Source organism: Hydra vulgaris, chromosome 01 (genome assembly GCF_038396675.1).
Source record: "Hydra vulgaris chromosome 01, alternate assembly HydraT2T_AEP".
NCBI classification, from domain to species: Eukaryota; Metazoa; Cnidaria; class Hydrozoa; order Anthoathecata; family Hydridae; genus Hydra; species Hydra vulgaris.
In genome coordinates this window covers 73,580,001-73,597,016 of record NC_088920.1, presented here as the reverse complement: position 1 = coordinate 73,597,016, position 17,016 = coordinate 73,580,001, and the positions used below count along the sequence as shown (strand labels likewise).

The 17,016-nt window shown below is 28.4% G+C and overlaps 1 protein-coding gene across 1 annotated transcript in view; it reads right to left on the bottom strand.

Moving 5' to 3' along the window:
* Positions 1-390: 390 nt before the first annotated feature.
* LOC100210255 (uncharacterized) overlaps positions 391-17,016 on the bottom strand; it is a 73,066-nt gene continuing 56,440 nt past the window's right edge. The window contains exons 14-21 of the mRNA XM_065789132.1: positions 13,746-13,928; positions 13,171-13,584; positions 9,551-9,761; positions 9,283-9,470; positions 6,206-6,413; positions 5,446-5,594; positions 3,922-4,182; positions 391-2,987 (exon numbers count right to left, since the gene is read on the bottom strand). Of these exons, the coding sequence (XP_065645204.1) occupies positions 423-2,987; positions 3,922-4,182; positions 5,446-5,594; positions 6,206-6,413; positions 9,283-9,470; positions 9,551-9,761; positions 13,171-13,584; positions 13,746-13,928 (4,179 nt within the window). The 3' untranslated portion in view covers positions 391-422. The remainder of the gene's footprint in view (positions 2,988-3,921; positions 4,183-5,445; positions 5,595-6,205; positions 6,414-9,282; positions 9,471-9,550; positions 9,762-13,170; positions 13,585-13,745; positions 13,929-17,016) is intronic.

Here is a 17,016-nt window from a genome sequence, read left to right as displayed (position 1 = left end):
CTTTTCCACATATTGATTTTCGAAAAAAATTTATTTTTGAGACATCCTAATGCTGAGTTTTTGTTATCAGATGGTTTATATCGGTAACACTTATCATAAGTGTTGTTAATTCAAATAATGTTAAAAATTCAGAAAGACCATTGGTGAAAATCAAAAAGAAGAGGTCAAAATAATAAATTTTAGTTTTTCAATAGAAAGATTTTTAAAACTTTCAAAAAAGTCTTTAAAATAAAGAGTCATTACAAAAAGAAATATCATTATAATTTAAGCGTTCAAGTCAGGAGATTTATTTAAAATAAGATCTTACTTTTCAAACCGTAACAATTCTAGGGAAACCCAAGAGTGAGGGTTAAATTTAAAGTTAGCGTTCAAAATAAACATAACGCACCATGAATGTAAAAAGATATTTAAAAAGCAATGTTTTAAATTAACATAAATAGTCTTACTGACTTACTATCCATGTACATTGATAAATTAACTAAACGTCTTATTCGTAAACTTGCGTTGATTCCGGTGACGCGATACAAATGAAAAGCTGATTGTTTTTCAAAAGCAAATCGAAGTTGGTTAGGTGAAATTTCGAACTCTTTTTTCCCATCTAAATAACTTGTTTTCACCTCGATAAAAATGCACTTTTGCTCTAAATCAGTAAAGTCAATTTTAAGATCGTACGGCTGGCCGGTTTCTTCTACTTCATTAAGCCAAGTAATTTTAGTTCTGCCGCTTAAAATTTCGTCTTTATAAATTTCACACAGATGCCGATAAACAAGATTTTCACCTAATTTTCCTACCACTTGTTTACTTTCTGTTTCATTTTGATCAAGACTTAGGTCTGTCTTAGGTAAGTCTTTTTCATAACTGTCAGATAGAATAATTGGCAGATCATCGTATTGCTCTTCCAAAATCATTTTTTCAAAAAGAGCAAAATCGATTTGATTTGTGAATTTCACATTTTGACAAGCAGCTGACGGAACATAATCTACTTTAGTCATCTTCCAACGATTGGCTGGACTTTCATTATCAATGACTAATCCATCTTTAACAATAGGAGCGCACAAATCATGCTGCAATGAAGGATGGGGTAATCCCGCACATATTTTTTTAGACAACTGCGGTTCGTCATTAATGTCAACGAGTACAGACGAAGAAAGTTTTCGCTTTCTGTTTAATTCTTGATTATCGTTTGTTAAAATATCTAAATCTCTCGTGAACAAATTTTCGTTTGCAACTGTTGATTCAGGTGGTTTCCACTTCTCGTTAACTTCATTTTCAGTATATTTCGAGGATTCTGTATTTAAAATAGAACCAGTAGTAACTGGATTTCGAGGAGGCCAACATTTTAACCCGCTACTTTCTACGGCAGACGATTGTACGGGTGGTAATTTTTGACTGGGTTTACTGACTATTTGGTTTTCATTATATGTAACACTTACTGGATATGTCCATCTTATATCAGAGGAAGAAAGCTCTGCAATGTTTTTTCTTTTTAAATAATCTGTTTTGTTTGACACCGCATTATACATTTGAATAAAGTCGAACAATTCCTCTTTTATTTCTTCATTTTGACTTACATATAAATTTAAAACTTCATTAAGAATTTGCTCAAACATATTTTTTTCAGAAGCATACTGAGATGTTATGTAAATAAGAGCACGCTTTCCAGCTGCATCAGAAACACAGGCAACTTTTTTTCGAGATACAATAACATCACTTCTGTCAAATAACCGATAAACGGTTTCAAGGGTATCGACAGAAAAAAGTGTAGAATTCTGAAGATAATCGTGGTATGATTTTGCAGTTAAATTGCTATAAAAAACCGGATATTTAACATATAAAAACCGCTGAACAATTGGAGAAATTTCGTGAATAATCTTTTCCCACGTGGCACAACCTCTTTTCATATTTTCAGTGATAACTTCAGGTTCGATATAAACCTTAGAAAGTAGTGAAACACCGCAAGCTTTAAAAAAAACCATGATTTTAATCATTTTAAAGTCAAAAGCTTCAAATGCACGCTTGGAGCGAAACGAATTACTTAGTTTTATCATGTTTAATATGAAATCGAAAAATATTAATGGAACTTTTTCACATTCTTGAAAGATATGAGCAAAATCTTTATTATCAACAAGTAGCGGCATATCTGACAAACAAGAAAAATTATTTTTAGACGTCGGGAGAATTTTTTCTCTAAGCAAATCTGTTTGCTGCATATGCATAGATAATATTGGATCAATAAAAGCAGTAAGACCTTCATATTGCTGTCTACGTTCTTCCATTGATTCTGGAAAATTCAAATCTTTTAGCTCTTCTAGTTTGTTATCAGAAATCATCAATTGTCCAAGAACCGAAAAAATTGTAAATAGTTTGGCGCATCCGTCTCGATCTGGAAGAATGGTTTGAGATGCAATTGTACTCGCAAGTTTTACATATTCGCAAACACTTGGATATCTACTTACTCTTAATGTATATAAAAAATAATTTTGCATATGCTCTGGGTAGTATCCTTTAAGAATGCGCCTGTGATCAACCTCATCTTTTGTACAATTTAGTATGTCCGAAGGATCCTCCCAACATAATTTGGTAATGGAATAAAACTTGCCTTCTACCACAGAAGATTCAGCAAAAATCTGATTACAATGATTACTTGGCAAAAATATGAACGGATCTTTTTTAAGTTCATTAATTATCTCATGATAGACAGCATTTTGTTGTTCAAAATATTGATAAATTGTTTGTGTGTGGGCGTAATTGGTGGTAAAAACAGTCTGTTCACGCCATTTCATAAACTCGTTAACGAACCGTTTGAAATTCACTTCAGTTTGTACTCCTAGAGTAAGAATAAAGTTTTTTGACTTTACTCGGTTAGTTAAATAATTAACCTTATTCCCCAATAAAGAAAATAAACGATCATTCCTTAAAAATAGGTCTCGAGGACAATACAAGGAGTTTTCATCTTCATTGTTAGCGAGCCAAGCAGAAGATCGCATCTAAAATTAAAGAGGAAAAAAAAAATTAATTTTAATGTTCAATGTTATTAGAAAAATTTAAAATGACATTTATATCAAAAAGATGCCAAAGCTGATTAAAAATATCATTTCAAAAATTTGAAATGAATGGTTAGTTGCATATTTGGTTAAATAATTTTATCATTTCAAATATTTCCTATTTGAAATGAATGGTTAGTTGCATATTTGGTTAAATAATTTTATCATTTTAAATATTTCCTATTTGAAATGAATGGTTAGTTGCATATTTGGTTCTAATTCTAATCATCACATTAGGAGAAAGCTTTAACAAAAAAGACGAGAAAATAAAATTACAACATATTTATGATTAAAAAAATGAGCGGCGAATAAAGAACAAAGTAAGGGGGTGGAGAGGATAATGTTAAGGTGCAACACTTTTTAAACTTAAATTAACAGGATCGATTAACTAAGAGAAAATTGAGACAAAAATGTAGCGAAATGCAGCGTATACACCCGATGAAATAAACATAATTAATGTATTAATGTAATATAGTTAATATTGACATAAACATTATAATAATAATATATAATTAATATAATAATAAAATATAAAAAATATCATAATATATAAATATTATTTTATTAAAATATTGACATATTTTATTAAAATACTTAATTTATATTAAATATTATAATAAAATAAATATTTGTTATTATATTATAATATTATCATAAAACAGAAACCTTAAAAAGAAAAAATTCATAAAAACAAATATCATAAACACAAATATTAAAAAAGAGAATATATGTAGTATAATCAATAGTTATAAATAAAGATAATGAAACTGATACCTCAAGAATTTCTACTTATTTGTTAATTTCTACTTAAGTAGTAATTAGTAGAAATTAACAATATGTATACCTGAAAAAAGTAAAATGAGCAGAATGTAGATACCTTGAGAAGAAATGAGCAGAATGTAGATGATATAACCTCTCCTGAAGTATTTTTTACAAGACATCCAGGTCTTATAAAATTAAACTTAGAAAATTCGCTACTCCAACGTTCATCGAATTCTTCCAGCATGCCGTATATCTCTCGATAACTTTTACTATCAACTACCTGATTAAATTCAGGACATTCGAGATCGTCAATTATGTAAGCATCATCAATTGTCTGTGGCCAAGTTTCAAAATATTTTTCCCAACAACTAGCAATCTAATTAATAAATAAAAAAAAGCATTAATGTAAATACCAGAGGTATCCAACCCACACATGCAAGAATCATGAAGGTAGTCATAGCAGATGTTAACTTTGATTTGTAGATATGTAATAAAATTTGATTTGTAGATATGTAATAAAAATAGATATGTAATAAAAAAAAATAATGAAAGAGGTGAAGGATGTGAGAGGCAAATGTTTAATAACTTTTTTTAAAAGTTTTTTTTGACCCCCTTGGAGCATATTAAGACCTTGTATAATATTTTCAACAAATGTTGTTTTTGCTTTTTTATTTGAGAAATGTTTTTCTTACCTCAAGTGTGCAGACAAACTAAATCATTACTTTAAGATGCTTAACAAATGGACGCCAATATCTGCTTTCCCCCCCCTCCCCACACTGTTAATTGATCGTCAAGGTATGTAGAATAGTTTTGAATTTTTTTCTTTTTAAGTGTTTTATGTACAGATAAATCTTCTTTATACAAAGGTTGTGTAAAACTAACTAAAAACCTCTGAAATTTATTTTAAAAGAAAAACCTTTTTTGCTTTAGTAATTTATTTCAAAAACCTCTTTGAAAACTTCGCAAATTTTTCTTCTTTTTGTTTTTATAGTTTTAAGTTTTTTTTTTTAACTCAAACATTACGTAATGTAACCCTTATCAGGTAAAAACCCTCATTAGGTAAAAAATAGGCATAAAATATTTAACTTGGCTCTGAGAAAAGATCAAAAATATTTTCACTACTTTTGACGACACCTAAAGCAGCAAATATAACTCAATGTGTGAAATAGTTTTAAGCATAAGCTTGTTATTCACTTAAGCAGGTAATTCACTGTAAACAGTGATAACTATAGTAAACAGTGATAACTATAGTAAACAGTGACAACAATTGTAAACAGTGATAACAATGGTAAACAGTGATAACAATGGTAAATAGTGATCACAATGGTAAACAGTGATAACAATGGTAAACAGTGATAGCAGGGTTAGGGTTAGGGTTTGTAAACAATGATAGCAATGGTAAACAGTGATAACAATGGTGAACAGTAGTAACTATGGTAAACAGCAATAACTATGGTAAACAGCAATAACAATGGTAAACAGCAATAACAATGGTAAACAGTAATAACAATGGTAAACAGTGATAAAAATGGTGAACAGTGATAACTATGGTAAACAGCAACAACAATGGTGAACAGTGATAACTATGGTAAACAGCAATAACAATGGCAAACATCAGTAAACCAAAAAAAAAACTAACCAAATCAGAAACATGAAGAGTTTTAATTGTCTTTCTTACTACCATAAATGTATGTACTGACAACGAACTTAAGAAGCGCTTTAGAGAAACTTTTTCAATGTCAGATAAACAACTAAGATAACAACTGCTAATTAAAGTCCAGTCAGCAGCTATAAAAAATTAACAGTAAATAAAAATAACCTAACAGTAAAATACTGTTTGAAATAGTGATAAAAAATATTAATTAGTTAAAATAATAATCAGTGTAATAATTCAGAATAAACTGTAATTAAGATATAATAGTAAATATTTTATTTAAATTTAAATTTTCTTCAATTATTCTAGTTAATAATATTTTATACTAAACAAGAATTAAATTACATCATCATCATCATCATCATCATCATCATCATCATCATCATCATCATCATCATCATCATCATCATCATCATCATCATCATCATCATCATCATCATCATCATCATCATCATCATCATCATCATCATCATCATCATCATCATCATCATCATCATCATCATCATCATCATCATCATCATCATCGTCATCATCATCATCATCATCATCATCATCATCATAACCTCTTTTAAAAAAAATAGTAAATAAAACATCAGATCACTCAATAAATATTTAATTTTGTGTAGATAGTGTTTAAACCTTGCATTAAATGTTATTTTGCAATTCATCTAATTTTATCAATTTAATATTATTTTATTATTCAACATTTTTACTAATTTATAAATAACACAATATGCCTGCTTACAAGGAAAGCTATCTTGTAGATCAATGTCATTGTTATATTCACGTCCAAAATATATTGGATTAGAAGAATCAAACGGAGATCGAAATCCTTTATTTGTAAGTAACATTATACATTGTTGAATTTCCAAGATGTCAAAAATTTGAGAATCTAACATGTACTGTTCATGAAGATAATTAACATATGCAACAACCAGATTATCTGATTTTTCCTAAAAAAAAACTATTCTTGTAAACATTTAAAGGGCAGAGTGAGATTTGTTAACAGCACGAGCAGCAAGTAAATTTTAACGACATATTTAGATATTTAGTAAGTTTTGTATTTGTAAATTAAAAAAAATAATTTTTGTATTTGCAAATTTTGTATAAGTAAATAAAACTTTTGCATTAGTAAATAAACTAACAACTTATATTAATATAATTTTACTCTTTTATGTTTAACACAATTATAACATAATTACAAGTTTTATTTTTAATTTTTTTGTTGTTGATATTTATCATATACTTTCCCAGCCAATTTAGTTTACTGACAGCATTTTTAAATCATTAAATAAGACGTATATGTTTTATTATGCAAAAATTTTTGTAACTTCCCTAACTTAAAATAAACAGCTTACAAAAATGTAAATAATAAGATTTTGAACAATAAAAATCCAAAAATAATATAAATAATAATATAGAAAAAAAAAAAAAAAAAAAATATGTCTAACAACAGATTAACCTGTTGTACTTATTAAAAATTATACTGTATTATTACTGTATTACTATATTATGTATTATTATTGCTGTAATTTATAAAGATAACTTTCATATTAGACGCACTTAAGGATAATTCTATGTTAAATCAGCAGAAAAAAACAAAAAATGATTTGGAGTTTGCTAGTTTTTTCTCCTTACGATTTTTGAGATAATCAGGAATCAATTGTCTTATTTAAGCTGCATCAGCATTTTTTGCAAAATTGTTTTTCCTCTTGAAATAGCAATATTTTATGAACAAAACGTAGAACCATTCTGAAACTTTGGGGGGGGGGGGGGGCAATTAGGCATTACCCCATCCCCCAACAAAAAAAAAAAAAAAAAAAAAAAAATAAATAAATAAATATTTTCCGAATCAAATATTTTCCAAATTTTGTTTTGTTACAAATTTTTCGTTGAAGTTTTTTGGAGGCCTAATGGAGTAATAATTTGAAATAATAAATTTATTTATTGAAGCTTATTTTTTTGTAAAGGACCAACATTTTTTTAAATATAAAAACTTGACCAGGCTGTCAGGGTATTATTCTTAGGGTATTATCTTTTATTACTTTATTATTATATTATTGCTTCTGATTTCAAATATTAGTTTCATGCTACTTTGCACAATATGGCTACTCAAAAAAATTCTCATTTTAACTTGTCTTTATACTTTTAACAAAAACAAAAAAAAAAGGAGGAAGGGTGGGAGGGGGTTGGTAATATGTTTAGTTGCAAATAACTTAAAATAATTAATTTATTATTTCCCTCAAAAAGATTTTAACAATTATTTTTTACAATATAAAATTGAGATATAGCTAATTTTGTCATAAATAAGTTAGCAATAAATTTTTTGCTGACTTGACATATATATAAACTTTACAAAAGAAACTGTATTTAGAAAAGTCAAAAAATACAGTAATATATTTTTTATTAATAGTGATGTTTGATACCTATATTGTAAGTTATAATAATGCTTCAAAAAATTATCAAGGTGATATCAACATTTTGATTGTTAAAATACCCCAAAATATATGCCTTTATTATTCAATTTACATGTAATTAAGGTGGTCAACACAACCTAAATAATAAACACAACCTCAATGATAAACACAACATCAATGATAAATGCACCTCAATAATAAACATAACTTCAACAACAAACACAACCTTTAAGAGTAATGTTTTATTAATTAGCTGAAGCCTTTTTATCAAAAACTTTTAATTTATTTATTGTACAACTTATTTGTTATAATATTTTGAAACCCATTTTTTTCTTTAATTAATTTTTCTCTGACTAACAAATTGTATTTTTAGTTAGGTGAAACTTAACAATTTTAATAACATCCAAAATAAATTTTAAAAAATAACAGAAGTGTTAAGAAGGACAGATTTATAGATCCATGAATGTGGCAATGTAATTGTTAGATGTTTTTAAGTCCTTAAACTAACATACTTTTAAAATAATTGAAAAAAAAAAAAAGAAAAAAAATTAAAAAAAATTTAACAATTGAATAAAAAAAACAAAAACAAATTTAACAATTATTTAGAAAAAAAAACTTTTTTATTGTATTTAATTGCACTTACTACATATAAAACCAGATTCCTTTATATAAACTGAAAAAATGATAAAACTTGATTGCTTTGAACAATTTATTAAAAATAAACTCAACTGTAAAAAACGTAGTAAAAATGATATTTTTAATGCCAAAACAGAAATTAAAATAAATATAAGTGGAAAAATAGAGTGTTAGTACATTATATGGCTTCAAAATAGAGTGTTAGTACAATATATGCCTTCAAACCGTTATAATGTATGGTGAAACATATGGCAGTGAAATATGTAGCAGTGAAATATTGGCAATGAAGATTGTTATGTTCATTGTTTGGATGATGTTTGGGTAATTAGAAGGTAAAGATTCAAGATGATTGGTTATGTTAAGTTGCAGCTCTTGGAAAAAAAATATGAAAAGAGTGTGTTAGAGATGAATGAGCTGCAGGTAACAAACTCAGTGCAAGCGCAGAAACTCAGAAACTCACTCAGAGACAAGAACACTAAAATTATAATTGTAATAAAACTCCATGTTAAAATACTTTAGAGGCAAAGGAAAAAAAAGAAAAGAAAAAGCTACGAGAACTAAAGCTAAAGGTTTTGCAAAGAAGCATAAAATTATTTAAAAACTACTTTAATAAATAAGTCTGACACTGTTGTCAAAACACAATATAAATATGCACATTATAAATATACATAGAAAACATTTGAAAAATATATATACTCTATTATTTTAATAGTGTGAAACATCCAAACTATTCACTCCAAAAAAATTGCTAAAAATAAACAACAGATACCTTCCATTTCCCAGATTTAAAGGTAGGGATTATACAATTTTGTATTATGTCTAAAGGTGTGATTTCTTTTACGCCTAAATCACATAAAAAATTCTTGAGTTGTTGCTGTTCAATGCCACTCAAACACGCCATAAAATCATGTGACAATATAAGAAGATCTTGTTCAATAAGATAGATTGGTTGAACACCTGAAAATAATGTAAAATATAAAAATGATTCTCTTGCATAATAAGGTTAAATTTTTTATTTTGAATAAATATTGGTATACTTTTTTTATTAAATTTTATTTTGTTGTTATCAGAAACAGGAAAGAAAACCACGTGATGATTTAAAGATTTCAGTGATTGGTCACTCATTGGATAGATATATAATGAACGAAGAATATTAAATGTTTTTTCACTACAATCACATTGATCTTGAAGTCGAAGGTAAACTGTGTGTAACCATTGACCAATCCATTGATAAAAAGCTTTAAAATCCTTAAAAAAGAATATTTAAGATAAACAAACTAAGACAGCCAAGGAAAAATTGACTCAATTATGAGAGTTTAAACAAAAAATGATACAAAAAATAAACATTAAACATAAACATAGCACTCCTACTATATTTCTATAAAAAAAAAAAAATGTTTTCCTGAAAGATTATTATTATTAAAAACGATGTCAAAAGTAAAAATTAACCAGACCAGGAAATAATTTTTGTTCATTTATGAAGAAAATACTGGATCATCATCTAGAACTATTTCTAAACTAGCTATAGTCAGTCAGTCAACTGATTCTCGTGTTTTCAACGTTACAAGAAATCTTTATTCATCAATTGCATATCATGATCTTTTTTTTTATGTTAATTCACTCCCACAAAGCCGAGAAGGCTACAACAGTCAAGGAGGCTAAAAAGAACCAATATATCTAGTTCTTTTGTGCAAAAAGTTAGGGGTTTTACTGTGGTTACTTTTATTGAAAGATAAAATATCTGAAAAAAAATTGAATAGTAAAATATTAAACTGTGAGTGAGAAAATTGTACAGCAATATTTAATTTTTGGCCAAGTTTGAATGTTGCCTAACGGGTGATGCAGAAGTTATCGGACAAAATAAAAATGTCAATAACTTATTTATAAATAAAAAAACAAACTACTATTATATTTTTTTTAAATAAAGCATTTATCTTTTAATAAAAATATATTATTTTTTATATGAAAAAACACCGCCATCTGCAATTGATCTCAATTTTACTCTGATGCCTTTCATATGCGACTGTAAAAAGTTTAAATCAATTTCTTGTAGTTTTAGTTTAATGCGATCAATCAAAACTTGCTCTGTTGAAGCTTGCCAATCTCCCTCGTAAACCTTCTGTGCCAAATGTCCCCAAAAATTTTCAATTAGTCGTGCTTGAGGCACATTTGGGGGATTGGATTCTTTATCAACGTAACAGACATATTGGTCCATCCAATTTAGAGAATCTTTAGAATAATGAGAACTTGCTAAATCTGGCCAAAATAAATAATTAAAGTCTCCATGATACTTGTGAATAAATGGAAGAAATCGTTTTTCTAAACATTCATTAATATAGATTGATGAATTGATCGCTACAGCCTTGGAAGTGCGAAACAATGGCTCGGACATACCACGGTCAGATATGGCTATCAACATTATTAATTATTTTGGAAATTTCTCTTTTCCTGTAAAACGAACACTTTCTGGGCATGTCTTTTTGTTGTTTGTGTAGTATCCAGAATTTCCAGGCATGTTGTCCCCTGCAAAACAAAAGTATTTTTTGTCATCGATGACTAGAAGCGATTTTGTGTTATAGAGTTGGTTAACTAGTTTCCTGCTTTTTTTCTTTGCCTTTATTTGTTGTTCTATAGTGTATTTTGGAGTCTTTTCACGTTTTCTATATTTAATATTCATTTTTTTTAACTGACAACCAATTGTCGATTGATTTACACCAAATTTAATACCTATTTTTCTCTGACTGACCCCTTTTCGATTGTTGACAAGTTTCGTTAATTCGGCTTTCTTTTCTCTAGTCCAGGACTTTCTATCAGAAAACGATTGAACAGTTTCAAGTTTTTTTAGGTTATCATATATTGTACTTCGAGGAAATCCTTCCTTTTCAAAATGATTTATGATTTTTTTTATTTTTTATATTAGGTTTATTTACAAAAAGCATTTTTAGTCGCTTTCGAAAAGATTCTCGTTCAGCTGCATTTAACCTCATTTTAAATAATTGTATTTCAAATAATAAAGTTTATATTTTATAGAAGGTTTATGCCTACGCATAAAACCACAAAAACTAATTATTATGCTCAAATAATGAAATTAGGATTTGTCTGATAACTTCCACATCACCCATTAAAACCAGATGAAAAAACTTAAGTCAAATTAGACTTTTGACAAACACTTGGTCACAGATTTTATGTTGGTAATAGAACCTCTGTCTCTAGTATTTTTTTAGATAAGTGTTATTCCTAATGAATTTCAAAAATATCAAGCCAGGTGTTTTAAAGTACTGTTTGTGGAAAGTAACTCTTTTTATCTACTCTAGGTCATGTCAGGGTTAGTCAGGGCAAAAATGCGGTAGTGGTGTAGTAGTAAAGAGCTCGCTTCATAAGGGAGAGGTTCCGAGTTCGATCCCCACGACGTCCCTGGTAGTACCGCGCTCAACTTGTTTCTCCGCGCAGCGGCCTTGTTCCTCAAGGTTCGTGTTTCGGAGTTATAGAGTAACTCTAAATATAACACTAAATATAACACTAACTAAATATAACACCAGTTATTTATAAGTAGCTATCCACATGCTGATTTTTTTCGTATATTTAGCAAGTGATCAAAACTGTGAAAGAATTTATTCTGATCCTAAATATAATATAAATAAAGAAAGACTTTAGAAATTTTTTACAGAGTATGTTTTCCCTGGATTACTAAGAAACTTAAGAAAAAAGAAATAGTTACAACAATTTTAAATAACCTCATAAAGAAATGCATTAACGATTCAGACAGTAAACAAGTTAATAAAAAATTAAAAAACGACATCATTAATCTTGAGCAGCAAAAAATATGACAATGTGCTGAAAATTTATTGAAAACAACTTTATTATAAGTATTTTGTGTTTTTTTTTTTATATACAAAAAAAAAATACAGATATCTTTTTATTAATAATGCATATATAATTTACATCAAATTAATTCCTCTACAACTAAGGGTTGTAAATTACTTTAGGCTCCACAAATAATATGTATGTATTAAATAAGATCTAGAACTGTTAGAGATAAATTATTTTTACATTACATTACACTTTGTTTTTATTTATTTAGTTAAAAATTATGTTTTGGTTTATTTGCGCCTCAGTTATCCCATAATGCTTTACATGTGAAATTTAAAAAATGAATAGCGGAAAGGCGAATTAACTAAAATGAAACAATATAAAGCCATTAACAATGAAAACGAGCAGGTAGTTTCTTACTTTTAAATTAAGTTAAAAAAGAATTATTTACAAAAAATTAACTTGTCTTAATAATTTGTTATGAAGAATTATTTTAGTAGTATTATTACATTAATTTAGATTAAATTTTTTTTGTTTTGTTTGTTAATTCACCTCCCCAAGGCCGAGAAGGCCACTACAGACAAAGAGGCTACTTAATTGTGGTTATAACCCTCTCTCGACTCTATTACTCGGAGACACGAACCTTGACAAAAAAAGCTACTGCGCAGAGAAACAAGTCGAGCGTGGTACTACCCGGGACGTGGTGGGGATCAAACTCAGAACCTCTTGCTTATGAAGCGAGCGCTCTACCACAACACCACTACCGCATCAAATAAGTATAGATGAATGATAAAAAAAAAATTGAAAAAAAAGAAATAAAAATTTAAATTAATAATAAGTATCAAACCTGTTCTGTTTGTGGTGAAGAATTAAACTGATGGACAACTAATCTGCAAATCTCTAACAACAATTCCAATGTCATTTCACTAACACCCAAAGAAATTAACATTCTTTTTGAAATGACAGTATTAACATCTTTATTAAGATAATAAAGCCCGAGCTTTTCCTGAAGCATTTCTTGAGATATTACTTTTAAGACGTTCTCTTGTGGTTTGATTATGCAGCTTGGAATTACCCAAGTGGTAGGCATTTGAGGATATGAATTACAATCTTTTGACATAGCTGGCAAACATGCTTCTCTCTGCAAAGACTTTATAATTTGGTGACTAACTTGTTTAAACACTCCAAGAACATGATCTTCAAGATCCATAAACTTTAAATATTTAATGACACCTTCTAAACCAGTGAAGTGATGATGATTCTTGAAAGAAAATCAAAAAAAACTTTTGAAATTTAAATCTATCTAAAATTTATATATATATATATATATATATATATATATATTATATATATATATATATATATATATATATATATATATATATATATATATAAAACAATTATAAAAAATACTCTTAAAACCTTAAAACAATGAAAAGCTTCCACAACTAGTTTAGGTATATGCTGTAATATGCACTGATTCCATGCGCTATCTTTATTAATGTCTTCCCGTGAAGAAGGCACTTCAAAATCAGCTTGTATTATAAATTTAAAACCATAACTTCTTAGAGGTAAATATGCATAAACAGGTTGATTCGGAAGTACCTATTACAAAATAAATATGCCTAAATTTAAAAAAAATTATTTAATTTGAAAATTACCTCAAAGGTTCTAACTTTAAAATAACGCATTTTAAAAATTTTAACAAAACAAGATAACAAATCATGAACATTATTGAGGTTTAATGTGAAATAAAAAATATTTTTTATCCATGGACACATTGTCATTGGCTTTACACTCAAATAATATTTGAAACTCAAACAATATTTGATATTTGACAAATCAATGTAATTCAATTGACGATTGACAAATTAATTGACAATTGACAAATCAATGTAATTCAATTACATTGCATGCTTTAGGAAGCATGCAATGTAATTAGATGCTTCCCAAATGTAACAGGAAGCGCGTGTGGTTGCATACCTTGTTTGTCCTCGCTTTAAGTAATTTTTTTAGACAACTTGACCACATTTTTTATATAGTAAGCATTTTAAGAATACGCGACAAAATAAAGCTATAAGAAACTAGAGAATAATACAGCAATACTCGAAGAAAAGAACTGAAGACTATACAAAATAGAAATTCTAACTAAGATATAGCGGTAGTGTTACCCAACTCTTGAACCCTCATTAAATACAGTGTTTTGACCATCGACACTACCATAAGTTCAAGCAATATTTTTTTGTTTACAATACTGTACTTTCAAGAAAAAAAATTTTAACTACCGTCACTACCGAGGTATATTTCGGTATTTCATTCTACTACTGTCGTGTTAAGAAGTTTAATAAGCATTAATTTCCCATTTTACTAAAGATAATTATTAAAATTTTTATTAAACGTTATACTGTAGAATCTCTCTAATTCAAATTTTATGGGGAAAAATAAAAGTTCGATTAAGTCAGATTTTCGAATTATAGAAAGTTGATTTTTCTTAAACGCATTTCACGGTGACTTTGCATTTAATCGAATTATGGAGGTTTTTGAATTAAGGAGATTCGAATTAGAGAGATTGCACTGTATTAAAAGGAAGTTTTTAATAATTAATATTAATTAATTTGATGATTGTTATAACAAGATACAAATATTTTTACAGTCTCAGTATTGTTTTTAAGTTTATTAAGTGAAATAATAATCAGCAAAAAATGCCTCGAGCAAGTCTCTTTTGGGAATATTTCATAAAAGACAGCCATAGCAAAAACATTGCTCAATGTAAGTTGTGCCCAGCTCAAATAAGCACAAAATAAAGTTGCACAACAGGGCTAAAATGTCATCTTAAAGGTAATCTTTAAGATGACATTTTAGTATGGGTAATCTACCATTATAGCTTTGTATGGGTAATCTACCATTTGCACATGTTGTAACAGATGCTTTCAAAGAACTTATGTCATTTCTGTGACCTGAAACAAACATACAGTCTCCCACAACTTTTTCTCTAAATTAACTTCCAACTTTGCATTTTAATATTCAAGAATCAGTGATGAGCATACTAAAAAACAATTTATCAAATGTTGCTTCAGTTGACTTAACCTCAGATCTATTGTCAAGTCAAAGTAATGATTCATATACAGCCTTAACTTTGCACTGCATTAATTCAAACTTTGAATTAAAATTCTTTTTGCTTGGATACAATGCATTTTCAGAGAGGCATACTGGGGACAGTATAGCTTCCAAAACTGATGCTATTTTATCAGAAATACCTTTTAATAATGATTGTGAAATGATAGCCATAACCAACAGCGGAGCCAACATGCTTTTAGGTAAAATCTTTTTTAAAATACTTTTTTCGCAGCGCCACAAAAAAAGTAATAAACTGCTGCTTGACAGACCATTCAAAAAGTTTTTATAAACCCACAAGTGAAAATGTATATAAAATGTCAAGTCTTATTTTAAGTCTAATTTTTCTTTAATGTTTGTCTCATAGAGTGTTAGTTGATTTGATCCATACGATGTCTGCATGCTAACTCTAATTAAACTCTCTGCACTTTCTTCCCAAGGTGGTAGTGGTACATAACCATGCCAATTGATCTCAATGAAAAATTTGGATTCTTGCTCGATCTGAGAATATTAGAATAAATTAATAATAAAAAACGTAATGTCATTAAAAAAACGTCAAATGTTGAGTTATGGTAACTAAAATCATTTTATAATGTCAAATCCATTTCTATTTTATTTTAGGAATGAAAAAATCAACTTTAATTTGCAGCAACATACCGTGTGCAGCACATCTACTCCATTTAGTGGTTATCGAAAGCTTTAAAGCGGTTAAGGAAGTTAAAGATGTGTTCAAGGCCTGTAGATTATTGGCAACAAGAACACACAAGTCAGTTTCAAGTCAACAGAGAATTATCAATGCTTGTCAAAATGTACAGCCAAAAAAAATCAATTTTAATAAAATCATTACTCCATGTAAAACCAAATGGAACAGCAGTTCAATGTGCATGGAATTAATTTTGCACCTTAAACAAGGCTTTGACATTATTTCTGCTGATAATTTAAAAACTGATTACTTAGAGGGCAATCATCCCGATTCAAGAACAATTTGAAGTCATTGAGAAAATTGTTCCAATTTTAAAAGTGATCAGTGATTTCTCAGAGTGTATTTCTGCAGAGAAAAGACCCACAGGACATCTCATAACTCCTGGCCTATATAATATCCAAGAAAAAATTAAGAACTTTATTTTGGCCAATGATAAAACAAAAGCTGATTTGTTTCTAAAATTCTTGCAAATCTCAACTAAAGGCTCCCTGACTGTGGTTCTAATATTACCAACAATTCATTGTCGCATTTTTTAGACCCAGAATTTAAAGATCATTTATTGTCAAGATTTGAAAAAGAGTGTCAAACAATTAAACAATTGAAACTAAGTGCAACAGGTGATGATTTATCACTCAATTCAAAACAAACTATAGCACCATCTCCAGACCAAGAACTTACCCCAGCAGAAAAGCTCCTTTTTAAGATGATTAATCATGACAGTCCACAGTATGGATTCTTGGACACATTGATATCAAACCCTTTTGATGAAGAATTAGATGCTTACAAAAGATTGGGGTTCCCACAAAAGAGCTATGACATACTGGAGTGGTGGAGGGTTCATTCACCACAGTTACAATTACTCTCCAATGTAGCAAA